The sequence below is a fragment of the Talpa europaea genome (genome assembly GCF_964194135.1).
Source record: "Talpa europaea genome assembly, chromosome: 8".
NCBI lineage: Eukaryota > Metazoa > Chordata > Mammalia > Eulipotyphla > Talpidae > Talpa > Talpa europaea.
Window position 1 is genome coordinate 46450722 of NC_140075.1, and position 27627 is coordinate 46478348.

Here is a 27627-nt window from a genome sequence, read left to right on the forward strand (position 1 = left end):
TCCATTGCAATGACTATTCTTCATATATAATTTTTAAATATATGAATAAATGATATGTGACTAGATTAATACATGGAGATTGTATCTTAATTATGCTCCCTGAAATTAAGTTTCATTTTTTAGTGTCAGATTTGTTATTTATATTTTAATAGCTTTAATTGAGGTATAATTTAGAAGTTGCAAAAATTAATCCATTTTAAGTGTATAGTTAGTGAGACTTAGTAAATTTATAGAATCATGTAACTATCAACACAATTTAGTTATAGAACATTTTCATTGCCCCCCCCACCCCAAAATTTATATAAGCTTGTTTGCAATCTCTACTTCTATCCCAGCTCCAGACAACCACTAATCTGCTTTTAGTCTCTATAAACTTGTCTTATCTGGACATTTCATATAAATGGCATCTTACATTATGAAGTCTTTAGCATCTGACTTGTTTCACTTAACTAATTTTTTTTTTTTGAGATTCAGCTGTGTTCTAGTATTATAGGTAGGCAGTTCTTTCGTGTGTCTGAGTAGTATCCTATTCTGTTGATAGAGCTTATCCTGGTTACCCTTTCATTATTTGATGGACTTTTGGATTGCTTCTGGATTTTAGCTTTTATGAATACAGCTGACATAAACACCATGTACAAGTCTTTGAATGGAGACATGTTTTCATTTTTCTGGGGTTAAATTACTAGGAATGGAATTGCTGGATCTTAAAGTAAGCTTATATTTAACTTTTGAAAACCTAGCCAAACAATTTTCCAAAATGCCCTACCAGTGCCTCCCTGGTGGCCTAGGCGTTAAGTCTCACTCCTATCACTGCCGTGGCCTGGGGCTAACCCAGATATAGCGTGGCAGACCTTTCCCGTCTCACCTGCTGCTCCCCTAAGCAGTCTATTTCAATAAATCCGCCTGTTCTGCTCCCTACTCTGTCTCTTGTGAGTCCTCTCACACCCTGCAACCCAGTTCTTCAACACAAAAATAAAATAAAATAAAATGATCGTGCTAATTAAAAAAAAAGCTTTACTATTCCCATACCAGTCACATCAGCAATATATGACGCTTCTAGTTTCTCTACATCCTTACCAATACTTGATATTATCTCTTTATTTATTTTCTTAATATAGTCATATAGTAAGGCCAGAATTCTTGCTTACAGTAAGAGTTACATATATATGTAAAATATGGATGTAGTACTATTTCATTGTGGTTTTGATTTGCATTTTCCTAATGATCATGTTGAGCACTTTTTCATCTTTTTTTTGGTCATTTCTTTCTTCTTCAAGTCTCCTGCCTATTTTTTAAAAATTGATTTTTTTATTGTAGTAATATATTTATCATTTTAACCAGTTTTAAGTCTCTATTTCAGTGACATTAAGTACATTTACTATATCATACATAACCATCACTACTAGCCATTTCCAAATCTTTCCAAGTCTGTTTCAACCGAAAAAGAAATTCATTAAATAGTAACTCCCTATTCACACTCCCCTATCCTCCTGACAACTTCTTTTCTACTTTATTTTTCTCAAGAACTGGGGTATAGGCCAGAAGTGCGGGGTGGTGAGAGGATTCACTGGAGACACAGTGGGGAATAGAATAGACAGATCCACTGAAGTACACTGCTGAGGGGAGCAGCGGGAAGACAGGAGAGGTCTGCTGTGCCATGTGGGTTGCTCCCTGGCCGGAGATCGAACTCAGGCCCCAGTGGCTGGCGATAGCCTGATAAAGCTGAGACTTTAACCCTGTGCCTGGTTACCAAGGAGGCCTATTCTACTTTCTTTCTCTGTGAATTTGCCTATTTAAATTTGTTCCTTATAGAACCATGTGGTATTTGTCCATTTGTGGTTGGGTTATTTCACTCAGCATGCAGTTTTCAAGGTTCATCTATGTTGCACAGTATGCGTCACAAACCTGTTTTTAAATTGTATTTTTTTTCTTATTATTGAATTGTAAAAGTTCTTAATATAGCCTAGGTACAAGACCTCTATCAGATATGTAAAGATACTCCCTTTCTGTGTCTTATATTTCCATTTTCCTAATGGTATCTTTTGAAGAACACATTTGAAAAATTTTAGTGAAGTCTAATTGACCAGTTCTTTCTTTTATGATTTATACTTTGGTGTTGTGTCTGAGAAACTCTGCTTAACATAAGGTCACAAAGAATTTCCCCAATGTTTTCTTCAAATGTTTAGTTTTAGTTCTTACAGTTAGATGTCTGATCTGTTTTGACTTAATTTTCATATATGAAGAGAGGTAAAGGTCTAAGTTAATTGTTTTTCATATGACTATCCAAGGAAAATCTATCATTTTCTCATCTGTCCCTTTGTCAAAAAAAAATCAATTGACCATAAAGTAAAGGGATTTATTTTTGGATCCCATTGATCTGTATGGTTTTTCTGTGCCAATACCATAGTACCTTAATGTTTTTAAAAAGATTTATTTGTTTATGCCTACAAGAACCGGGGTACAGGCCAGATGTGTGTGAGGGGGGTGGTGGTGAGAGGATTCACCGGAGACAGAGTGGGGAGCAGAAAAGGCAGATTGGCTGAAATACACTGCTGAGGGGAGCAGTGGTCAAGACAGGCAAGGTCGGCTGTGCCATGTGTGTCAGCTCCCTGGCCAGGGGTCAAACTCTTATTGTGATGGCTGTTGACAGCTTGATAGTGCTGTGACTTAACCCCTGTGCCACCAGGGAGGCCTTTTGTGCCTTAATTTCTAGCTTTAGAGTACATTTTGAAATCAGGTAGTATAAGTCTTTCAACTTTGTTTTTCTGTTCTAAATCCTTTTAGCTATTCTAACTCCCTTGCATTTTCATGTAAATTTTAGGATTAGTTTGTTAGTTTCTGTAAAAAAGCTTGCTGAAATTTTGAGAGATTGCTTTGAACACAGATTAATTGAGGGAGAACTGCTAACTCAACAATACTGAGTCTTTCAGTTCTTCAAAACAACCCACTCTTGGTTTTATTAATTTTTGCTGTAATTTATACCTAGATGGGATCTTGGGGTGCAACATAGTTACCAACATTTACTGTTCTTTGAGATTCTCACATTTCTTTTCATTCAGAACTATACCCTAATTGAAGTACATTTTTCTTTTTCTTTTTTTTATATTTATTTATTTTTTTTAAATCATTGTTCATTTTTAAACAATATTTGCTTCCCCCTACTCCCTCAGGTGTAGTCCCCACAGAGTTTCCTTCCTCAGTGCACCCGTGCGCCATCACCTCAGTCCCCTGTGCTCCTCCCTCCCTCCCTCTGATCCCTCTCCCTCCTCCTCCCCTGCAGTATGTCTCTGATTTATAATTGTCCGTTTTTGCTTTGTTGTGTTTTGTACTGTTATTATTTTTTTACACTGATGTCTTATTTGGTTCCCCTATATTCCTGCTATAAGTGAAACCATGGGATGTTTTTCTTTTTCCTTCTGGCTTATTTCACTGAGCATAATTCCTTCTAGTTCCATCCACATTGCTGCGAATGGCATGAGTTCATCTTTTTTGATTGCTGAATAATATTCCATTGTGTATATATGCCACATCTTCTTGATCCAGTCATCTATTTTTGGGCATTTGGGTTGTTTCCAGGTTTTACCTATTGTAAATAATGGTATCTTTTGAAGAACCACATAGGGGTACAGGTGTTCTTTTGAATCAATGCTTTTGTGGACGAAGGCAACATTATTACACTAATACCAAAGCCAAATAAAGAGCACAAAAAAAAAAAAAAAAAGAAAAGAAAATTACAGGCCAATCTCCCTAATGAACACTGATGCAAAAATCCTCAACAAAATCCTTGCCAACAGAATCCAACAATGCATCAAAGGGATAATACACCACAATCAAGTGGGATTCATCCCAGGGGCACAAGGATAGTTCAACATATGAAAATTGATCAGTGTAATCCAACATATCAACAAAAAGAAAAATAAAAACCACATGATCATATCAATAGATGCTGAGAAAACATCTGACAAAGTCCAACATCCATTTATAATGAAGGCCCTTGAAATTCTCGGGATAGAAGGAACATACCTTAACATGATAAAAGCCATATACGACAAACCCACTGCCAACATTATTCTGAAGTACTTTTTTCTTAAGGGTTCTAAAATGTTTGGCCTACACTTCCTGTGGTGTATAGGACAAGACTATGTGTTTGTTATTAAGGGGAGGTAGCAGATCTTTGTTGCTTTGTTGACTGATGACATCCATTCCAATTTCTTTTGGTCACAGCAATTTGAATTTCTTTTGAGGTTTACCTTTCTTCCTTTGGATCCAGATTGGTTGAATGTTGATCAGGGTGCTTTGTCAGTCACCTTTTTGGTTAAAGAGGATTGGAGCCCATAATGCAGGCCAGGGTATTGAGACTGGTGCTTCAGGTGAGATTTGACACCTGAGCAGAATTGTCTAAGAACTGGAGAAGGCTGCAGCCTCTTCCCTGCAGTGTCTATGCTTGCAGGACCCTGGCCAAGGTTCCTTCTTTCTAGCTCCTAGGAAATACTGCTTGTGTCTTTTTCTCACTCTGGACCCCCAGCAACCCTATTGAATATGTGTACCTCTCCCCTATATTTTTCCAGTGGATTCCATTTTTTCTCCTAAGTGAGCCAGGGTCAGATATAATTGCTTACGAGCAAAGACCTGTAATGACATCAGAGAGGGCCTAGAAAGTATAGGAGATTGCCATGGACAATTTACTTGGTTTTGGAAGGTGGTGTCTGTTTTTAGAATGATCTTTCCAGTTTTATATTTGAGTGCTAAGGCAGTTTTATTCCAGAAACTAAATGATTTGGCAATCCCAATTTGTCCACTTCACAAAACTGAAGAACCCTACTTAAATATTTCAATTTAGAAAAGAGTTAGCTATCCATGGGGGCCTAATAGTCCTGTTACACCCACATCTACAGAGGGAGATGGATAAAGTCAAAGAGATGGGCATAAATAATAATTCTCAGGTTTCTATCCCCTCAACTAACAGCAAAAGAAGTACCTCATAAAAAAGTACAGACACCTTTTGTCCATATTAGAAAATAGTCTGACCTCCCCTTTCTTTCCATGCCCAGCTTTTTCCCTGTGGGTATTCAGCTGGTTCCCCTTTGCCCATGTGGATGGTGGACAAACTAGAGACTGAAGCCACTCTATTCTGGCCTTACTGTCCTCAGGTAAAAGCAGAGACTATAACTGTACCCGTGGAAAATTGTGGACTTAATTTTTTTCTATCAGTGTAATAAGTGATCATGCTTTAGCTGCAATTGTGGATCTAGGCAATAATTTCTCCTTTGGATGCTGCTATGTACTAATCAGAACCATTTAAAATATGTTTTTTCTAACCTCAGCTGAATGCTCAATACTATTTAATAGTTTCTTCATTCCAGGGAGCCCTTCCTGCCAGTTTCTCTGTTGTCCCAATTCTCTTGCTCTTAATGTATCCTAGGCATCTCGCATTTGCCACTGTGACCATAGAATTCATTGTGTAGGATTGACATTGTTTCTTTACGTGTGTCCCCCCCGATGGATAGTGAACTCTTCAAAAAGAAAGGAATTTTGTTTTTCATCTTTGTGTCTCTTAGCACAATATTTGGAGAAAAATACCATGAACACTTATTCTGTGAATAAATGTCCAGTTCAAAATGAAGCCAGTTGCAGATTTGCTGGTAGCAAAAAGGGGTAGTAAAGTCCCTGACGTGATCTGTGCAAACTGTGTCCTGGCCAAAGCCCAGGGAAATGAAGGCACTTGTCTGAGATCTCAAGGCCAGTAATTGGGACTAAACTCAGGTTGTCAAATTCCAAAATATATTCTTTTCCCTTTCTGCTTTGCCTCTTGGGAACTCTTCTTTACCGCTGATTTAAGGCAACCACCTCTCACATGTTCTCAGCCATTCGCTTTCTGAGCATTTCGCCCATTTAGGGAGAATTTCTTCATGAAACTAGGTAAATCTAACTTTATTTCTCGCTAAGTTCTCCCCAGTCCATCATCCCTTTGATGTGAATTCAACGAACTATTTAGATAGAGTTATTAGCAGACATGCCTAGGAATCCAACGTCATCAATGCTTTTGCTGATTGTTTTTCTTTGAGATGTCCTATAACAGAAATTTTTCCTTAATGTGAGTTTCTTTAAGATTATTTTTTAAAAGAATTTACAATGAAGCATGTTTTAAAGTAATTTCAATCCTGCTATTTTTCCATCTGAAGCACATTTTATGTAATGATTATTTTTGCCTTAACCAGACAGTACTCATTTCTATTTACATATGTTTTAGGAGTGTGCACTTTCGCAAATGAGAAGATGATTTCTGTTGTAGAGAGGGAAAACAGCGAAATCTAATTCTGGAAAAAATTTTCTTTGCGTATATGAGTATTTACTTTTTTATAGCTGGTAATAACTATATGTCATTATAAAGAAACAGAAAGAAGTTTGGGGATTCTGTAGGCTCATATATGAAACATAATCAAAATTAGGAGACATCAGAATTGCTACATACTAGCCAAATTTTGTTAAAATGAAATCATGTAGATAAAAATTTTAAAAGTACTGAAAGTAAGTCTTTCTAAGTAATAAAAATTGGGAGGGTAGGTATTATGAAAAGGAAGTATTTGCATCTTTAAAGCAAAGAAGTGTGAAGGTAGTAAAATTGCATTTAGATGATGTGAAAAGTATAATTTTTGTCTGTAGATTCTTAATGAACTTCTGTAAATTGCTTAGTTTTACTGGTTTATACTTGTTTTTTAGCTCACTCAGTAAAAGTTTACTTACTTTGTAAACTTTTTATTTATTTTGTAAAAATCTGCTTGAAGCTCCTGATAGAGCTAGTCAAATTAAGATGTTAATACTACATCTTGGTAAATTTGCTTTGATAAATCTTTGATTGTTTACTGTGTGGCTCTGAAGAAAAGTTAAATATGTTGGAAGAAAAGTTAAATATATTGTCAAGCTAGTAGACTATGTGATCTGAGTCAACTTTATTTTTAGTATAGCACAAAGCTGGAGCTCAATAAATGTTTCATAATCAAAGCCTCTTCCAGAACCCTGTAATCATTACCCATATTCTTATCAGCAGATTCCAAGGTCAAAACAGGTGAATTTCATGTACTAGTACACAGTAGGTGCTTGATAAATGTTGAATGAAAGACTGTTGTTTTAATACATCTCCCACCATTTGTCTCCTTTGGCATTTTGCCTTGCAATGTGAAGTGTGCTATCAATTATTTATTCTTCAAAATCTTTCTGTAAATTCGCATCATCATTATAAATTTAGAAGAGTTAATGTAGTCAACTATGAATTATACATATCTAGATTATCCATACTGTTTTTGATTTAAATTATTATCAATCCCTGGGAGCTAAGTCCTGATAAGCAGTCTAAGTAAGGTTCTTTGGTTGGTTGTAAGCTTTTCCTTCCATGCCAGTTTGATGACTTGGGGAAGTGGTTTGGACCCCTATGTAATCTTAGGACTTTCCCTCTGTCTCTGGCCTTTATACCCGGGTGGTGGGGCTTGTTACCTGGCTAGTTGGATACTGCAGATCTACTGCTGCCTTATGTGTAATCAAGCTTCATAAGGTCCTGCTGGTTTAGGGTAGTGACTTTGACCTAGTTGTATAATGGGAAACTGTATCAAACCCTCATCTAATTGGCTGTATTATATATAATTTTGTAGTTCAATAAGCTTCAAATGGCTGGGAAGACTCAAGTAATGAATGCAGCGTTAGGCTTTATTAGTATGTCAAAACTGGCGTGGACAATGATGTTCACGAATATTTGGATGGACAGGTAGGAACTTGGTTCAGTGTACATCTAGCACTGCCAGAAGAGAATTTTGGCTGCTGGATTTTATGTATTCTATCTAAAAAGAGAATTTCAGCCTACAGCTGAGTGATCTGATCCCATTGAAACAGGCATATCAGAAGAGGGACTTTGGTGATTACCATCTGTATTAGTCAGTGTTCTCCAGAGAAACAGTACATATACTGTTTATATATATACATATATACACACATTAAGTCCATATACATACTCCCTGGTGGCGCAGGGGTTAAAGACAGCACTATCAAGCTATCGCCAGCCACTGTAGCACAAGTTCGATCCCTGGGTGGCCATGGAGCAACCCACATGGCACAGCAGACCTCTCCTGCCTCACCCACTGCTCCCCTCAGCATTGTGTTTCAGTAGATCTGCCTGTTGTGCTTCCACTCTCTCTGGTGAATCCTCTCACCCCCGACCAGCCACATGACAAGCTAGGTCTAGTGGGTAGCATTAAAACAAAATTAATTTAGATAATTTGATGATTAATTACACGTCAGTTTGGCTGACTTATACCCCAGTTCTTGTATGCATAAATAAATAAATAAATCCTTGAAAGAAAAAAAAGTCCATAGAATATATATGTACATACAGGTGTGTATATGGGCATACACACAGTGTTTTATTATAAGACATTGTCTCATATCATTATGGGAATGTGAAGTCCCACCTCCTGCTTTCCACAAGCTGGAGACCCAGGAAAGACCCTTCCAGGTGTAGCTTCAAGGTCTGATAGCCAGAGAGGCAATCGTGTACATTCCATTCCAGGTCTGAAGATCTGAGAACCAGGATCCCCATGGCAGGAAAAGATCTGTGATGTCCCAGCTCAAAAGTCAGGCAGAAAGCAAATTCCACCTTCCTCCTCTTTTTGCCCTGTTATAGCCCTGAAAGGATTGGATGGCTTCCCCTCCCCCATGTACACACACACCTTGGGGAGAGATATCTGCTTTACGCAATCTACTAATTCAAATGCTGATCTCTTCCAGAAATACTATCACAGACATATCCAGAAACAATGTTTAACCAACTATCTCAGCATCCCTTGGCCCAGTCAAGCTGACGTGTAATTAATCATCAAATTATCTAAATTCATTTTGTTTTAATGCTACCCACTAGACCTAGCTTGTCATGTGGCTGGGCTCTAGGGAGAGAAGACATTTGATTGAATGGAATTTGAGTATTCAATTGAATACTGAATTTGAGTTCAGTTCTGTTGTTAGAGGTTTTTCTATGTAAATCAAAAAATTGGTGTTTTGATGTTGCCCCCTGTCTCCAGGACAAGTGTTAGTATGTCTCAGTCTGTCCCCAAGGACCTGATCACTTTTGGGCATCAACTAAATATAGTTTCTGAGACTTCCCTGTGGAAGACCAAATCCTGGAACATAAAGCTAAATTAATTGATCCATTACTCAGCTGCCAGGTGGGAGCCAGGTGTTCTTAGAGGTCCTGGAGTATGGAGTAAGCCAGGCATTCCAATCCCAGCTTGGGGCTTTTGCACATTTTAGTGGGGTTTACAGAGAGAAAAGGCTGAGTAAACAAGGTAATTTCAGCCTAAGACAAGTGATCTGGTAGAATAATACGACAGTGATTGTGGGCCTGTTGGGGCGTTGGGGGTAAGGTGACAAGAGAACTGAGGCTGGAATGACAGAAGATGGTGACGTGGGGGAGGAGACACAGGTAAGGAACAATCTGGAGAGGGGGAACTACAGGTTCCAAGAAAATAAATAGAAAAGAGCAAGCGTGGCATGTTTGAGGAGCAGAATAAGAACCAAAGGGACTGGAATGTCATGAGCCAGAGAATAGGGCCAGATCCTAAGTGTTGAAGGCTATGATGGGAAGGATGGAGTTTGGGAATGAGAAGTCATTATTTAATTTTAAGCAAAGAATTTTAAATAATTGACTTATATTCTTGGTGCTGGGTTTATATTAATGAATAATACAGATTATTTAAAAACCCTGCGCTAAGGCGTTCAGATGCAGCACTATGAAACTGTCCATAGCCACTACAACACGAGTTTGATCCCTGGCCAGGGAGGTGACCCACATGGTGCAGCAGACCTCTCCTGTCTCACCTGCTGTTCCATTCAGCAGTGTATTTCAGTACATCTGCCTGTTCTGCTCCTCACTCTGTCTCTGGTGAATCCTCTCACCCCTTGCATCTCTGGCCTGCACCCCAGCTCTTGTATGCATACATAAATCAATCTTTAAATAAGTAAATAAGTAAGTAAATAAATAAATAAATAAACCCCTGCCCTTCCATTAGTTATAGACTGATTGGTGTTTCAAAAATACCCCTCTAGTTACTGCATGAGAGGAGACTATAGGGGAGCAAGGATGTGGGCAGGGAAATGGATTGGGGGCTACTGCGGCCATTCAGGAGCAAGGTGACTACAGCTTGGATTAGGTGAGTCATGGGGGAGATGGAGGGAAGAGGATGGATTTTGGATCTCTGTGGAGATGGAGCCAATAGGATTTTCTGCAAGTTGGAGGTCAAGAGACTTCTGCTTAGGACTTGGCAAGTTTCAAGGCTCCATTGGATGTCTAGAAAATACCAAGAAGGAGATTTGATATATGAGGCTAGACTGCTGCGGCATTTTAAGTCTTGGTGGGAATATGAAAAGCCATGTGGGGAGATATTCTTAGAAGTCTTGCCCTGCTGCAGTTGGGCCTCCCTCCACTTTCACTTCCGGATCCTCACAAATCTAGAAGGAGCTGGAGATGAAGAAACATAGAGCTATGTCCTATTACCCCCAGGCAAGCACATCCATTGGGTGGAGTAGGTCCCAGGGGCTTGGGTCTTATCTCCGCTGTGTGGACCATCTAAGAAGCCCTGGGAGGCTCATGCGAGCTGCCCTACTTTACTGATTTGGAGAAGGGAGCTTTTATAAAAGACATGCCATGGGGCTCTCTGGTGGCAAGGGGTTAATAAGCACAGCTTATGAAGCTGTCTGCAGCCACTGCAGCAAGAGTTCGATCTGCAGCTGGCCGGGGAGATGCCCACATGGTGCAGCAGACCTCTCCTGTCTTGCACACTGCTCTCATCAGCAGAGTATTTCAATCAGTCTGCCTGTTCTGTTCCCCACTCTGTCTCTGATGAACCCTCTCACCCCCCAACCCCGCATCTCTGGCCTTTACCCCAGTTCTTGTATGCATAAATAAGTAAATCTTAAAAAGAAATAAAAGACAGGCCATACCTTAGGAAAAATAAATGAAGACTTGCAACATTACTTTTTCAAGGTGCTAGCCTCATTGCTCTTTAAAATGTATTTTTGTATGAATTTAAGCCATGCACTTACCACCGGAGGCAGGCCTATGCACAGCACACAGGGGTAAGCAGAAAACAATCCCTTGAATTTTTTTTAATAAATTATTTTATTTTATATAATTCTTACATGAGTTTTCATTTTTGCATAATGTATACATTTTCATTTTGGTTATATTTCCCATACAATTCCCATCCCCTTTTTCTGACCCAAATCCCTCTTCCCCTCCCCTGCCCCCACTGTAGTATGTCTCTGGTCTATAGTTGCTTGTTGATTTTGATTTTTACTTTATTGCAGTTAGTCTTTTTCCTGGTCTCTTATTTAGGTTTTCTAAGTTCCTGCGATGAGCGAGACCATCCGGTATTTTTCTTTTTCTTTCTGGCTTATTTCTCTGAGCATGATCCCTTCCAGCTCCGTCCATGTTGCTGTAAATTGCATGAGTTTGTCCTTTTTGAACAATCCCTTGAATTGAATAGACAATAGCTGAGAGTTGATGATAATTTAAGGGAGTAACATTTTTCAAATAAACACCTCATGAGGATATATTGCTCCAGGATGACAAATTAGGGAACATTGCTGACTTGATAGAGGGAATGCTTTTCTACGGCTTTATCATAGAATTCCTTTCAATAGTAAGTTCTTTAATACCTTCCTCATTTACCTTTCAGTAACATGAGTATTGTGTTAAGCTCAGGTATAATTCTTTTCTACATTATTCAAGTAAAATGCTCTAATACAATATTTCCGATACAATATCATATTTATCTGCATACAAATTCTGAATATTAAATGGGCTTTTCTTATTTCTAAGCATAACACACATACACACACACACTTTTTTTTGGTTATAGAAGTAATATAAGTGCATTGTAGAAAGTACAAAAAAGAGGAATCAACTGTAACCCCACCCTAGGGATAAGCAAAATATTAATATTCTGTATTATTATTTTATATATCTTATGCACAGCTGTAATCATTTTATATATTTATTTTGTAATCTTTTTTCTTAATATTAAATTATGTGCATTTTTCCTTGTTCTTAAGAGCCCCCCATCAACTTAGTGCTTGCATAATAATATACTGTGTTGATAAATATGTGTACTGTACTATAAAAAGATCTTAAAAAAAAATCTTATGAAGACATTTTTGGCATGTCCCTTATTATTTCTTTTAAGATTAATTCCAGTAACTAGAGTTACTGGGTCAAAGGTTAATGTCTTTATTAATATGTTTTGATGGATTGTGTTCCAGGGAAGTTGTATCAGAAGGGCAATTATGCATGTTTGATTTGCGATATACATTTTAATATTAAGAATTAAAAATATTTGCTTCTTTAATAGGTGAAAATGTTATGATTGAAAATTGTTTTTATTTTATATAGGCTTTATTTTTTAGAGCAGTTTTAGGGGAGCAGAGTTCCCATATAGTCCCTACACACCCATGCAACCCCCATATTCACTATCCAACCCCACAATGTAATGGTCTGCTTTTTGTTTCTTGTTCCCTTGCTTACTAGAAAGATTAAACTTCTAAAAATTTTATTTTTAGCTTTTCTTTTGTGATTGCTGTTCCTTTTTTTTTGCTGAGTGATTTTTTACTGATTGACAAATAACTCAAACGAAATAAGACTGATCATTGTCTTTGTGCTTTGTCCAGTGTCTAAGGCAAGGCATCGCAGGTGTGGTCAGGCACATCTCTGGGCCTCTCCCCAGCACTGGTTCTCCAGTGGTGGAGCCTGGGGATTGATGTATTTAACAACCCTCTGGGGATCCTTATGCACCCTGAAGATGTTTGAGAACCCTGGTCTTAAGCCTTAATATAAACAAAGGTTTAAAGCATTACCTACACAATAAGTCTTTCTATTAACTATAACTAATGAATGTTTTTTCTTACTAAGAGAGAGAGCATCACGCCTTTTCATCAGTGGGAGAGTGTCAGAACCAGATTAGTCAGATCTGAAGTTTTCTTGCAAGAATGTGTTCAGATGACTAACGTTTTGTCATTCACAGGTGATTGTAACTAGTTTGCATTCTTCTTAATAGAGAAGGTTCATTGAGAAAAAGCTGGAAACTATAGCAAATAACAGATAGGTTTGCAACTCCAAATTCCTTTAAGTTAGACATTTTTTTTTTACTCTTACTCTCACTCCATCTATAGTGTTTCAGCCAGGTTTCCAATAAGGAAAACACAAAATCCTCATATTCCTACTTTCTGCTTTTTATCAGCAAGTTTGAAAATCCTTAAAAATGTATACATAAGTGCACTTTTCTGCATGTCTGTCATTTTTTTTTTTTAATTTGAAAAAAGGGAGCACTAAAACTAAGCATAATCACATGCTTCTAATAGGGCTTTCTTGTTCATTTGCACACTGCCCCATAGCAATGCTCCAGTCAGGGTGGACTGCATGTCAGTGGTTCCTACATATAGTGGACTGTACCATCTGTGTTTGTGTGAATGCACTATGATGTTCACACAACTACAAGCTCACCTACCATGTTTAAAATATAGATGACTGTATCTATAAATAAATAGTAACAAGTAGATACACACAAATGTACCATTACAGAGGATACTTATTACTAACTAGTAACAAGTAGAGTCATGTGTTGCATAAGGATGGGATACAGGCTGAGCATGGATCCTTAGGTGATTTGGTATCTAGCCTGTTGGGACCACTGTTATTCTAGACCCATCACTGAAACATGGTTAAGGAGCCAGGACTGTAGATACACAGGCATGTATTCTTAAGACTGTGTCCTTAAGACACATAATATATCCTTTATGTGCAGGAAGTAATGGGTAGGCTTTGGTTTAGTGTGCCTGCCTCCACTCCCCCCAACTCCAGAATTAGGTTCCTAAACAGCTGAATAGGCAGGCAAGAAGGCCTGAGAGAGCCAGCAGAGACTGACTCAGGAGAGCCTGCGAATGAAGTCTGGACACTATGGCTAGGAGTCAGACAGGTAAGGCCATTCTTACTACCTCACACCACGTGGCTCAGTGAAACTCCTGCCCTCACGAGGTGGCACGAAAGAAGTGGAACGTGTCTGCAAACTGGGAGGGCTTGGAGAGCAGGGCATGGAGAAGCTGCTTCCTGGCACCTCGCCTGGAGACTGGCTCTGTGCTCTCCTTGGCTGCACCTTCAGTCCATAAAACCTTCCCCTATATGCAGGACCAACTCCCTAATTTTACTCCACTGAGCAGAGAACAAAAAGAAACAATATACCTAAAGGGGTCCAGTAGTCAGAGGGAGGAAGAATAACACAGCCCTTAAACCAGGCACAGATGACATAGGAGATAGATGAACCTTGAATAAAAAATAATTAGGTCCTGTTATAGACTAAATGTATTCTTTGCCCACATTCATATGTTGAAAGTCTAACCCTTCAAGGTGATGTTATTGAGAGGTGTGGTCTTTGGGGAATAATTAGGCTTAGATGAGTGGTGAGGGTGGTGCCCCATGACTGGATTAGTGCCCTTATGAGAAGAGAACAAAGCAGAGCATTCTCTCCCCACCAGGTGAGGACACAGCAAGAAGACAGTTTCCTGTAAGCCAGAAAGAATCCGGCCATGGTGATTTCAGACCCTTCAGAACTGTGAGAGAGAAGTGTTTATTATTTATAAGCCACTCTCTCTGATATTTTGCCTCAACTAAGATAGGGCTCGTAAGGAGATCCAAGTACAATATAAAATTTTCTCCTTGAACTTGAATTTTTAGAAGTCAGTAGATGAATCAAAGGCAATGAATACCAGGTTACTGGTATGAAGTGAATTAGTTGCCCAGAAGACAAAGTAGAAATGCTGAAACATCTGAGACAAATATGTAGAGAAGCCAAGAGGGAAAAGATACATGATGTGGAGGACAGATGCAGGACACCCAGCATGTGAGTAGTAGTCCAGAAGGAGGAAAAGAACTGTTCCAGAGGAAAAGAACATTTACTTGAGTTAAAAAAAACATCAGGCACTACACACTAAAAAGCTTACTGAGTTCCAGGTAGAACTAAAATTTTAAAAATGATTCACAATTAGGTCCTTTCTGATAAAATCCTGAATTCCAAAGAATAAATGAAAAAAATCTTAACAAGTTTCTAGATACAAGGAACCAAGATACTTACCAAGGAAAAAGCATCAGAGTCCCTATCAGCCTTAGAACTCACTAGAAGATAAGACCTCTAAGTCAAGAAAGAGGATATACCTTTTTAATTTATCATCGTCCCTATAGGGGGAGGGAAGGAAGATTATCAACATGACAGGGATTTAGGAATCTTTCATTAAAGTGCTTGCCCTGAAGATAAGACTAGAGAAAAAGAACTTTTGTACCCAAAAGAGACAGGAAAATGAAAATGAGAAGCACAAAGCTAATCAGCGAACCTTAAAGAAAGACATATCATTTCATGTAGATTGATACTGAGGAAAACCTGGAATTGGACAATGGAAGTGCTAGGGGGAGAGGGGGGAAAGGGAGGGCCCCTCTGGTGGCTCAGGGGTTAAATACAGCACTAGCAAGCTATGGCCAGCCACTGCAGCATGAGTTTGATCCCTGGCCAGGGAGCTAAGGATCCACCTGTTCTGCTTCTCACTCTGTCTCTGGTGAATCCTCTCACCCACCACACCTCTGGCCTACACCCCAGCTCTTGTATGCAATAAATAAAGAAATCTTTTTAAAAAAAGAAAAGAAAAAAAAGGTAACAGAAGGAGAAAAGACATTCTACAAGCTAAAGTCTAATTATAGCTCCACTAAAAGTATGGATTTGTAGCAAATCAATTTTGCTAAAACAAAATTTAATTGTTTTAGGTAGTTAAGATGGGGCCAGGCATGGTGCCTGGAGTAAATTTGTATCTGTTTATGAGTGTTGGGGAAGAGAAGGTAACCATTCCTGGAAAGCAGAGTCCAGGACCATTTTAGAGCTAGCAAGAGGCCAAAAGGCAACCAATGGTAACCTTACCAAAGCAGTCAAAATAAGGAGGAGGAATGGAAATGACAACCAACAGCAACATAAATTGTAAACATAAAATGTGAAGAAAAGCTGGATGAAAACACAAACAAGTGGGCCACCTTGGTGGTGCAAGGGATTAAGTCTCAGCTTTATGAAGCTGTTGGCAGCCACTGCAGCTAGAGTTTGATCCCCGGCCGGGGAGCTAAGCCACATGGTGCAGCAGACCTGTCTTGCCTGCTGCTCCACCTGTTCTGCTCCCCACTCTGTCTCTGGTGAATCCTCTAAGTCCCACTGTCTCCTGCACCTCTGCCTACACCCCAGCTCTTGTGTGCATAAATAAATAAAATAAATCTTAAAAAAAGGAAACACAAACAAGCAAAGTAGTGTATTGTTATGATTGAGTACACAGTGCACTGGTTCACGTAGCAGCTCCATCACTGTTGACCATTACTTTGGGCAGGTTACTTAACCACATAGAGTCACCACCAGTGAAATGGGGATGGTGGTTAATAGCTTTATTGTGTGTTTGTGAGGATTGAATGAGTTAACATACCCAAAGCACTTAGAACAGTGCCTGATGAGTGTTTGCTTTATTAGTTATAAAACATAATAGCATTATTGATATCAGATGAGGTGAAACTTAACAATAAAAGAAGTTTCTTTTATAATGGCTATAGGCACTATTATCATAGACTTGTGCCAAATAAAATAGCAAGTAAAAAGTATTTAAAATGTAAGGAGAATTTTGTGAAAATATTTTGCAGTGAGAGAGTTCGGATACCTCTTTCACAGCAGGAGAGCTCTAGCAGACAAAAATAAATAAGATTTAGAGAAAATGAATAATGGAATCAGCAAACTGAAAAGACAATATTGAACCTTTTGTTCCTCACATAATTTTTTGCATGGCTATGGAGCAGCAAAAGAAAATCACTCATGTGCCATAAAGCACACATTCAAGATATTAAGTATCTTACAAATCATATTTTTTTAAATCATATGCCAACACAATTAGAAAGAAATTTTAAAAAGGACAAAAGCTTAACTACTTGAAAGTGAAGAAACAAATCTAAGTTATCCTTAGATTTCAAGATACCCTTAGATCAAAGAGGAATTCATAACAAATTTAAACACTGAAAAAGAAAACACTTCATACCCAGTCTGTGAACACAGCAAACACTGGACTGAAAGAAAAATGTCTTCGTTACTAAAGAAGAAATAATAAAATTACTTTAAAAAGAATAAAACAAAGAGCAAAAAGGAATTAATACATGCACTTAAGCTGACATCAAGAGTATAGCAAGGGCGAGGACAGAAAAACTTTAAAAGCATTTTCTTTGAAGGGCCTCCCCGGTGGCGCAGCGGTTGAGCGCTGGGTTGCGAAGCTGCGCGCGGCGTCTGCGGCGCCAGTTCGATCCCCCGGCTGCTCCCCGGCCACCGGAGGAGGGTCCCAAATGGCGCGCAGACCTCTCCTGCCGCCCGCTGCTCCCCTCAGCAGTGTACTTCGGTCCTTCTGCCTGCTCTGCTCCCCGCTCTGGCTCTGGTGAATTCTCTCACCCTCCCACGCTTCTGACTGTACCCAGTGCATGTATAAACCAACCAACCAAATAAATAAATAAATAAGACATGCCTCTAGAAAATTAAAAAAAATAAATAAATAAAAAGCATTTTCTTTGAAAAGATGAGGAAGATGGCGGTGGGGGGAAGTAGGAAGGACAGAACTTTGGAGAAGAGATGTGGGAAAGAGTAAGGAATTGTGCACAAGAAACTCCTGATGGACTCTTTTGGTTTTAACTGGTCTTCTGCTACCTGGGACTTCGGGTTTTCTACCCCATCTGCCTCTGTGTTCGGTGCTTCCACTTCTTTTTTTTTTTAAAGATTTATTTATTTATGCATACAAGAACTGGGGTACAGGCCAGAGGTGTGGGGGGATGAGAGGATTCACCAGAGACAGAGTGGGGTTCTACTGAAATACACTGCTGAGGGGAGCAGCAGGCGAATCAGGAGAGGTCTGCTGCGCCATGAGGGTAGCTCCTTGTCCGGGGATCGAACTTGTGCTGCAGTGGCTGTGGACGGCCTCATAGGTTGTGTCTTAACCCCTTGTGCCAGCAGGAGACCCAGGTGCTTCCACTTCTATCTTGATCCCCAGCAGCACTGCAGAGTGGCTGGAGTGCAGGTTCAGAGCCAGACTCTGAGCCGGGCCTGGGTAACCTGCGGCCCGTCTGACTTCGGGTGTGTTGATTTCAGCGTTTTGTGCCTCTTCCTGCTCAAGGTTCCTGAGAGAAGCTCCTTGGCAAGGGTGCAGTGGGCATTTGGTGCACATCCGTGGTGCGCAGCACTGGCACCTCCTGCACCTCCTCCTCAGTAAACAACAGGGCTCTCCTCATCAGCTCATCAGCTTCTGTTGAAGGTTTCCCAGGATGGGCGCTCCATGAGCTCATGTTTTTATGCCTGGTCACTTGATCTTTAAGCAGTTCTGTTTCATTTTGTGTCTTTCCTGAAACAGCATTGGGCCTTAGTTCTTGCATCAACATTGTTATCAAATAAGTACCAGAAAAAAAAATAATTAGCATTTACTTTATTTATTTGACTGTTAAAAAGGAACCTCTTCTGAAAAGGAGCTAAACATTCCTACCTATTTTAGCCCAAAATAGAAAATGCTTTCGTGGCAGGGTGTCCATGCTCAGGTGACCTCCTCAGTGGCTTTCTGTGTTGCCCAGGTTCTCCAGGAGCAGATCCGTGCCCGGGACAACATCAGCTATGGAACTAATTCTGCCTTAAAGACTCTGGAGATGCGCCAGCTCTCTGGTTTGGGAGACCTTCGAGGGAGAGTGGCAAGGTAAGTGTACCAGTGTCTGGGAGCTACTTGCCAAGAGCTGTGCTTCTAACTCTTTCAGTGGGGAGTGTATTTGTAAAGCCCTAAAACAAATTCTTTGCATTCTTTACTACATCCTCTCCTCGGCCCATAAAACCTAAGGATACAAGTTAAACCTGGTGGTGAGCAGGCCAGGGTTTTTTGAGTTTCTGCCATTGGATCTGTGTTCGTGGCAGGAGGTGATGGAAGAGCTCGACTGACCTATATAATTTGGTTTGGCGATATTATGTTTATTGATTCTAATAATAGAGTTGGAATTTGTATTTTGTCCTTTTTGAGTTTCATTTTTCTTGTGCTTCATTTTCGTTTTATTTTCTGGAAGTAGTGGTTCTGGAGAGACTGGAAGTTTTAAAAAGAGCTCTTTCACCTCAGACAGTAGAAGTAGTGCCATTCCAGCCCCTCACTAGCCAGGGTGCTCCGTGGACCAGCAGCAGCGGGAACTTGGTAGAGGATATGATCTCCGGCCCACCCCAGACCTACTGAATTAAAATTGGCATTTTAACAAGATCCCTGGATTCATGTGCATGTGTAAATTTGAGAAGCACTGCTCAAGGACTGTATCTGGGATTATCTTTGTCAGACTAGGGTGAAGTTGTCTGAAGTATTTCTGGGCCTCTTCTGCCCCCTGCTGCTTTTGTGAGTCAATCACATGAATTCGGGAGCAGTGGAACTGATGGGCCATGCAGATCAGCCTGAAGGCAGAGTGAGGATGGTCTGCCAGCTGTGGGTAGAAGAAAGAACAGGGACCCCCAGGACCTCAGGCCTCCTTATAGTGGAGAGGGATATTTGTGCAAACTATACATGAAGCCGTGCATGCTGGCTCTGTGCATTTGATTCTACTGGATGAGCTTAGGTCTAATGCAGAAGGCCACATGGACATAAATGGTGGCCAGGTGACCACTTTCCTGTGGTCTCCCTAGTATGACCCTTGAAACCCCACGGACCTCTTCACCTTTCCCTGCTGTTGCACTGTAGCTTTCATCATTGATCAACAGCTTGTCTGCTTGTTATTCCCTAAACAGGCCATGATTTGTGTGTTGTCTTCATTTTTCCAAGACTCAGTGGCCCCTTACACTTTCCTCTGTGAGGTTTGTGTGGTGTCAGAGCCTTAGAAGAGAACTATCTATGAGGCAGGTGTTCTAGTCCCCTCCTAGGTGTATATGGGGATTCAGATAATACTTGAAGCCATTTATGGGTGGCACTATAGACTTGAAGGCCCAATAAAAGTACATGGTGGTGACCCCTAATACACCCCCCACGCCAGCCTCTCTCATTAACAGATTCTGTGATATATAATCCACAGACCATACAATTTACTCATTTTAAGTGTAAAGCTCAGTTATTGCTAGCTCTTAAGTGCCTAATGATGTGCACATACAGTACTTATATATCTAATAATTATAATAATATGGAAGCTGAACAATCAAATTAATGTTTTCAATGTCAGTGTCTTGGAGTGCTGTGCAACCATGTCACAATCTGTGGGAGAGGTTCTGCTAAAGCGTGTTGCCTAAGTCATACCTGTGGCTTGACCCTTGGGACTCTTGATGCACCTGACCACCTCCCTGTCATGACTGACAGGGCCAACAACAGATTCCTCCTTCTACCCAATGGCCACAGCAAGGATCTGAGAAGGGAACATTTGGAATGAGTACTTTACTGGCTCATCAAGGATGAGATAGTACAACTGATCCGGTTCATTGCTAATTCTTGCTTTACTCAAGATGTTAAGTGCGCGTGCAGCTGTGTTAGAATCCAAAGGCTGTCCTTTGTGAGTGTGTTTTTAAGACAGGAATGATGTCTCTGGTTCCACTCTTAACTGAAATGGCAATATTTCTTTCCCCTTTTTATCTATATGCATTTATTTATTTTGAAATAAGTTCAAACCTATAAGAAGCACATAAGATTCACCATTTCTTAACATTTTATCCCATTTGTAACATTCTTTCATGTAGAAGAATAACATTGTTTTTAATATAAGAAATCTGAAGTTGATTTCACTGTGTATGTTTTCTGAGGGAGGCTTTGGTATCCCACCCTGAGCTCCTCCCTGCCCACCCTGCCTGTTTGCCTCTTTCCTTATAAAGGTACTCAAATGATGTGTGGAAATAAATAGTTGGAAATACTATAAATAACTGGAACTACTATGATACATATAAGTATATATGTAAGAGCAAAAATTAAGAGCTCACCAGCCCCTATCTGTTTTACTCCTTAGAGGTAACTAAGTTGGTATCTGTCTTTTTAGATTTTTCTCATACATAGTTACCAGGTAATAATTTATAATTGTAGTAATGTGATAATTTCATATTATGGTAGCAAATATTCTGTGTGATTTAGTGAGTGAGATAATTTTCCTTATCTAAGTCATTTAGGGAACAATTGATAATCCTCATGAAGGCCTTAGTGTGGATCTATACCTTAAAGAATATATCCCAATGTTTTTGGAACTCTTGTAGACTACTGATTCATTGAAAGTGTAAATGACCACAGGCTTGCTCTTTTCTGTGGGTACCTAAAATGAGTTGTTCATCAAGTTCCCAAACAATCTCTGAAGCTCATTTGGCTCAATCTGAGATAATGGGCCAAATGCCATTTATGGGTGGTGGCATCAGGATGTTTTAAAAATTTCTAGTGGTGCAGTGTGTGTATTGGAAAGAAAATGGCCAATTATCTCCCCATTTTCTCTGATAGAAGCTAACACTTAGTAGACATTCTTACTGAGTGAATGAATGGATTATGGGTTGTAGCTTCATCTATGAAGCTATGGGTTGTAGCTTCATCTACTTCTCCTATCTCTTCCCTTGAACTTGACCTCACTACCATGACAGTGACTATCCCATATATCTCTGTCTCTGGCATCCTTATACTCTAGCCTCTATTTTGCTTCATAGGATCTTCATGGGCAGAGATGATAGGCTAGTGCTTATTCCATAAAATTGCAACACCTTCTTTGTACATAGCTGTTGACTGAATTATTTTCTTTGTGTAATTGTTTTTCTAGTTGTAAAAATCATGTATACTTCTTGCAGAAAGGTTGTACGATTTAGAAGAGAATGAAAAATAGAATGAAAATCATATGATCCAGAGATAGTTGGCTAATATGTTGCATACTTCTTTGTAAAATTTTGATAACTTTATATATTAAGGTTTGGTTAAAAAAACAGAAACCACTCCTAAGTGTTTTAACAGGCAGGGACTTAATACAGGACATTAGATCTTGCAGAACCATTGGAAGATTTGGAGAAGCAAAGTAGACAACTGCTATTTTAGAAAAATAGGCAGTATAGGAATCACAGGAAGGTGCCATTGATAACCTTAGCTACCTAAGAAATAAATGATTTACAGGAATGTGCCTGAAAGTGGCTGTTATCCCCACTGCCTGCCCACCACTGCCAGGCAAGAATAAGGGCCCCTCCTCCTCTTCTACCTTCTAAATCTTGCATAATGCCTCACATTGGTGAGATCTAAATCAGAACCTTGATGGCGAGGGAGTCAGGAAGTACAGATTTTGGACTTCTGCCCTTGTGATACAGAGGACATTCACAAACAGCAAGAATTCTTTGTTAATCCTGAGTTACTCATTTATATAACTTCTTCCCCTTGTCACCAATCCTCTAATATAGTTTTTAAAGTCTCTTACCATTAACCAGTTCCCAGGAATGTATGGTTATCACTTATTCTAGGCAAGATGAACTCCATATATATAGTTTGAAAATCTGCCAACCCTGAGGGATTCTTTTCCTTAATACCCTTTACAGCTTCTCCTGAATGAGCTCTTAAGTGTCAGCAGTCTTCTGGAAGGTCTCAGCATATTGGACATGACCATCTGTAAACAGGCCTGACTTCTTCTCCCTCAATTCACCTGGTCATCAGAAGCTCCTCCAGGGGTCACGGGTGTGACTTGAGGAAAGCTGGCACCGTAGCAGGAGTAGCTGCCACAGGAGTCCGGGCTTACATAATTTACTGTGCCCTTAATTCATGCTGATGTTTAGATGCCTCCTGTCCTTGTAGGTGGAGTGCTGCTCCATGCCTGCCTTATGGCATGGTGTGCATGATGGACTCAGTGCCCATGCTTAGGCATGCAGTCTCTGCTAGCACCCACTAGCAAGCTGGAAGCTGCTTCTCAAGCCAGGAATGACTGAAAAGAGCGGGGCATGATGCTGCTCTGAATTCCTAGAGGGCCTGGTTAGGGCTTCCCACAGCTGACCTGCCACAAGCACCTTGAGCACCACTGGATCTGCTCAGTTCTGAGGCCCCCAGAGCAGAGCAGCTCTCGTGACAGTGTGGACCAGCTTCAGAGCCTTCCCCTGCTGTGGGGCCCCTCTCAAAGCACAGACTTACAGGGGATTTGGTAACAGGTTAGGAGTAGCACTTTCCAAAGTGTTGGAAGGCCTCTAAAATCCAAAGCAGCCCTGAACTTGAAAGGGTAAAGGTGGAACTAGGAGTGACACATCTGGCACTCTGCATCAATGTTTTGTCATTGGGCTCTCACTGCGCATACCATTTTGTACTTTTGAGCATTGTAAGGCCTTGCTACTTTGATGGTTACAGCTCTGGTCTTATTATGCATCATCCCTGTGGTTTAACTGAAAAACCATAATGAAGGCAGCTCTTTGAATCCATTTGAACCTCTGCAAAAATGAATGATTCATAGTACAGTTTCTTTGAGTGGGGTGGTGTGTTTTGTAGTATGTGAGGAAGCTTTAGTGCATGCTTTTAAACTTTAATAAGAATTAGCTTTGTTGTTTGCCTGGGCAGATGTGACGCCAGCATTGCCAGACTGTCTGCAGAGTACAAAACGACCTACGAGGGGCTCCAGCACTTGAACAAAGAACAGCAAGCTGCCAAACTTATCTTGGAAACGAAAATCAAAGACGCAGAGGGACAGGTATGACCTGTTTTAGGTTGCCTTTTAGAGTAATTTTTTCTCAGCTTAAAGAACATGATGTTGATTATTTCTTATAGGAGAGACTAACTAGTGCACCCACCATAAGTGTCTCTTTTGCTGCTTCCTTTCTTCTCTTTCACTGAATGGCTCTTCATGAGCGTCACAACAGGAGTTTTAATACAGCCCTAATTTTAAAGATTCTTTCCCCCTCATTGCTCAAACTATATATTCCAGAAATTCCAAAGTATAACTCCAGGACTATCTCTTGCACAGGTAAGTGATCAAGCATTCTTTCATCTATCACTCATCCCAAAATGTTGCTTCAGGAATTCATGGGATTCACGTGCTACCTTACACATTAGTCTGTACATGGAAAAAATTAGGACAGAGCTGGAGTGTAATGAATTTTAGAGCCTTTCACTTGAAATGTGTAGATTAATTTCACTAGGCAAAACTCTTGGCATTTCACAGTTTTTTTTAGGTCATTAAAAAGTTCGTCATAATGGGGACTGTCTTCTAGAACTTTACCTATGATGTCTGCCCTATTTGCTATTCTTCAATTAAAGAAAGACTATTTCAGTAAAATGGGGCATCTAGTCAATTTATTGGGTTAAAAATACTGTGTCCTGGGGCCTCCCTGGTGGCGCAAGGGGTTAAGCACAGAACTGTGAAGCTATCAGCAACCTCTGCAACATGAGTTAGATCCCCGGCAGGCCAGGGAACTACCCACATGGCACAGCAGACCTCTCCTGTCTCACCCTCTGCTCCCCTCAGCAGATATATTTCAGTCAGTCTGCCTTTTCTGTTCCCCACTCTGTCTCTGGTGAATCCTCTCACCCCCTGCACCTCTGGCCTGTACCCCAGTTCTTGTATGCATAAATAAATAAATATTTAAAAAAAATACTGTGTCTTACCTACCTCTAGTAAGGGTCAAAATTTATGTATATGAAAGACACAGATACCATAAAACTAGGGAAAAAGAGAAATAAAACAAGCCCAATATTTTTTTTTCTAAAGAATGAATGAGGACAGAATTACTACATCAGAAAACAGGAGCTAAGGAAATCTTGAGCTTTCCAGGAACCAAATCAGTAAAATATATATAGAAATCCATAAAAAGAGACATACCTCTTCTTTGTTTTGGCAAATGCTTGTTCCATGAATCTTTCAGTAGGTGTATCTAACATAATTTTGCCAGAAATAAAGATACCTCACAGAGAGTTAGTTTTATATTAAACTTTAGATAAGGGAAATGGTAGGTAATGGGAGAAAGGAGCAGGAGGGCTGTAGTCTGTAAATGATATTTTCTGACGACTTGGCTTGATACAGAGGTAAATCAGGGACCTTCATGGATTTTGTAAGTGATAAGAATTCTATGCTTTATGACTAGCAGCCACATTAGGGTGGGAATTCCAGGGTAAACGATGACTGTGTTGCTTGCCAGCAGCTGGAAGAAGTGGACCTGGGCAGGGCTGGGCTTGCTCCCCAGAGGAAGAGTATTAAGGGCTCAGCCCAGAATGAGTGCAGTGGCCCTGCTCCTGGTCTGAGTTTTGATGGGTGTATGTGAAAGAGAATGTAGGTAGATAGATGAGCTGAGCTCTGAAATGAATTTATTAAGTTAAATTGAATCTTAATGCCACTGACTAAAATGTAGTTTGCTAAATGTTTTCTCACATCATCTCTGAAAAGTTTAGAGGTGTTATTTACAAACAAAATTTCTTATTCAGATTTCTCAGCTCTTGAACAGAGTGGACTTGTCAATATCAGAGCAAAGCACCAAACTGAAGATGTCCCACAGAGACAGTAATCACCAGCTTCAGCTTTTGGATACAAAGTAAGTAATCAACTCACAGACATTTTGTTGTTGTTGAAATTCTTTGCAAGTTTATTCAGTAGCGCAGTTTTATTTTTTGTTTTTGTTTTTTGTTTTACCTTCTGCTTTTTATTCATTGCAGAGTGAAAACAATAGTGGAAGGTATAGGGAAAAGTTTCCGTGTGGTACTTTGCCTCCTTTACCTTCAGAATTATTTTGAGTGGTTGCATGATAAGCCATCTATCTATTCATTCTGTAAATATTGATTGAACACCGACCTAGGTGCTGAGGATCCAGCAATGAAGAAAAATAAGCTCTCTCCCTATCCTTGTGGAGTTTATATAGTCTAGGGAGTTGATGAACTTTAATTGAATAATGACTAAATAAGCATATGCTGTGCTGTTACAAATGTTTTGAAGGAAAGGTGCCTGGTCACAGTAGACTAAATAGTGGCCCCCCAAATATCATCATGTCCTGAACCCTCTGAGTATGTTACTTTATTTGGCAAAAAGGGACTTTCTTGATTAAGTTAAGGATTTTTTAAGTTAAGGATCTTAAATTTAAGTATCTGAAAATGGGCAGATTATCCTGGGGTATCCTAATGTAACCCCTAGGGCCTCTATATGAAGGAGATAGGAAGGTTAGAGTTGAGAGAGGAGGCTCTGTGACTGTGGAAGCAAAGATTTGGTATGAGCTTTAAAGATGGAGGATAGGGGGCCTCCCCTCGTGGCGCGGTGGTTGAGCACTGGGTTGCGAGGCTGCCGCCGGTAGCCTCTGCAGTGCCGGTTCGTTCCCTGGCTGCTGGCGAGGGCCCCACCATAAAAAGAAAAAAAAAAAAAAGATGGAGGATGGGGCCTCCCTGGTGGCGCAGGGGTTAAAGACACAATGCTATCAAGCTATCATCCACCACTGCAGCACGAGTTCTATCCCCGGCCAGGGAGCTACCAACATGGCGCAGCAGACCTCTCCTGTCTTGCCCACTGCTCCTCTCAGCAGTGCATTTCAGTCGATCTGCCTGTTCTGTTCCCCACTCTGTCTCTGGTGACTCCTCTCACCCCACGCCCCCATCCCCACAGCTCTGGTCTACACCCCATTTCTTGTATGCATAAATAAATATATCTTAAAAAAGAAAACAAACCAACAGATGGTCAGGGTCAGCCCATGGAAGAAGGCAGCTCTAGCGAGAGAAAAGCAAAAAAAATGATCCTCCTCTCAGACCCTCTAGAAGGAACCATCCCTTCTCACACCTCACTTTAGTCCACTGAAACTGATTTTAGAGTTCCGACCTGTAGAACTGTCAGAAGGAATGTGCTGTTCTAGGCATCATGTTTGTGGTGATTTGACACAGCAGCCACCTGAAACAAATAGAGTGGTGCTGTGAGAGTGAATTAGCAGGTGCCCAGTTGTGGGGCCTTCCTGAGGAAGTGACATTTGAAATAAGAGCTCAAGAATGAGTGGAATCCCTGAAGAGTGAGGTAAGGACATATGAGATAAATAGCCTGCTGTGGAAGGAATGTGACATGCAAGAAACTGCAAGAAAACAAAGCTGGTTGGAGTAGGGAGGACTGGGTAGCAAGAGCTAGAACAATTAAGGGTGAAAAATGAGGCTGGGGTGACCTAGCTTGTAGGTTTTTCTGTCTCTATCTTTAGAACAATATGGAGCTATTGAGGGGATTTTAAGCAAATAGACTGATAAAATCAGGTTTGTATATTGTTTTTTAAATGGCCTGATTGCACTTAGGAAACGGATCATAAGGGCTGAAGCAGAGATGGGGACATTAGTTAGTGGACATTTTGTTGTCTCCAGGTAGGAGAGGTTTGCGTGAGAGTGACTTTGAAATACTTTGTGCGTGCACTATAATTTGTAATACTTTCCCAGTTTGTTATAGCAGTGTTGTCTACATCATATGTACCTACGGTGAAACTCATCTGATGTGGTTCTGCTCAATCACAAAACCAAAATAGGTTTTCCTATTATGAATCTTCACAAGCTTGGCATTTTCCTCCAAAGCAGAACCAGCAGTGACTCTGTGTATATGTGTGTACATGTCTCTTGTGCATACAC

The 27627-nt window shown here is 40.2% G+C and overlaps 1 protein-coding gene across 1 annotated transcript in view; it reads left to right on the forward strand.

Moving 5' to 3' along the window:
- The window catches only part of FAM81A (family with sequence similarity 81 member A), a gene marked incomplete at both ends in the record, with an annotated part of 39374 nt that overhangs the window by 2125 nt on the left and 9622 nt on the right, over positions 1–27627 (forward strand). The window contains 3 exons of the mRNA XM_084240391.1: positions 18704–18822; positions 23620–23749; positions 25477–25583. Of these exons, the coding sequence (XP_084096517.1) occupies positions 18704–18822; positions 23620–23749; positions 25477–25583 (356 nt within the window). The remainder of the gene's footprint in view (positions 1–18703; positions 18823–23619; positions 23750–25476; positions 25584–27627) is intronic.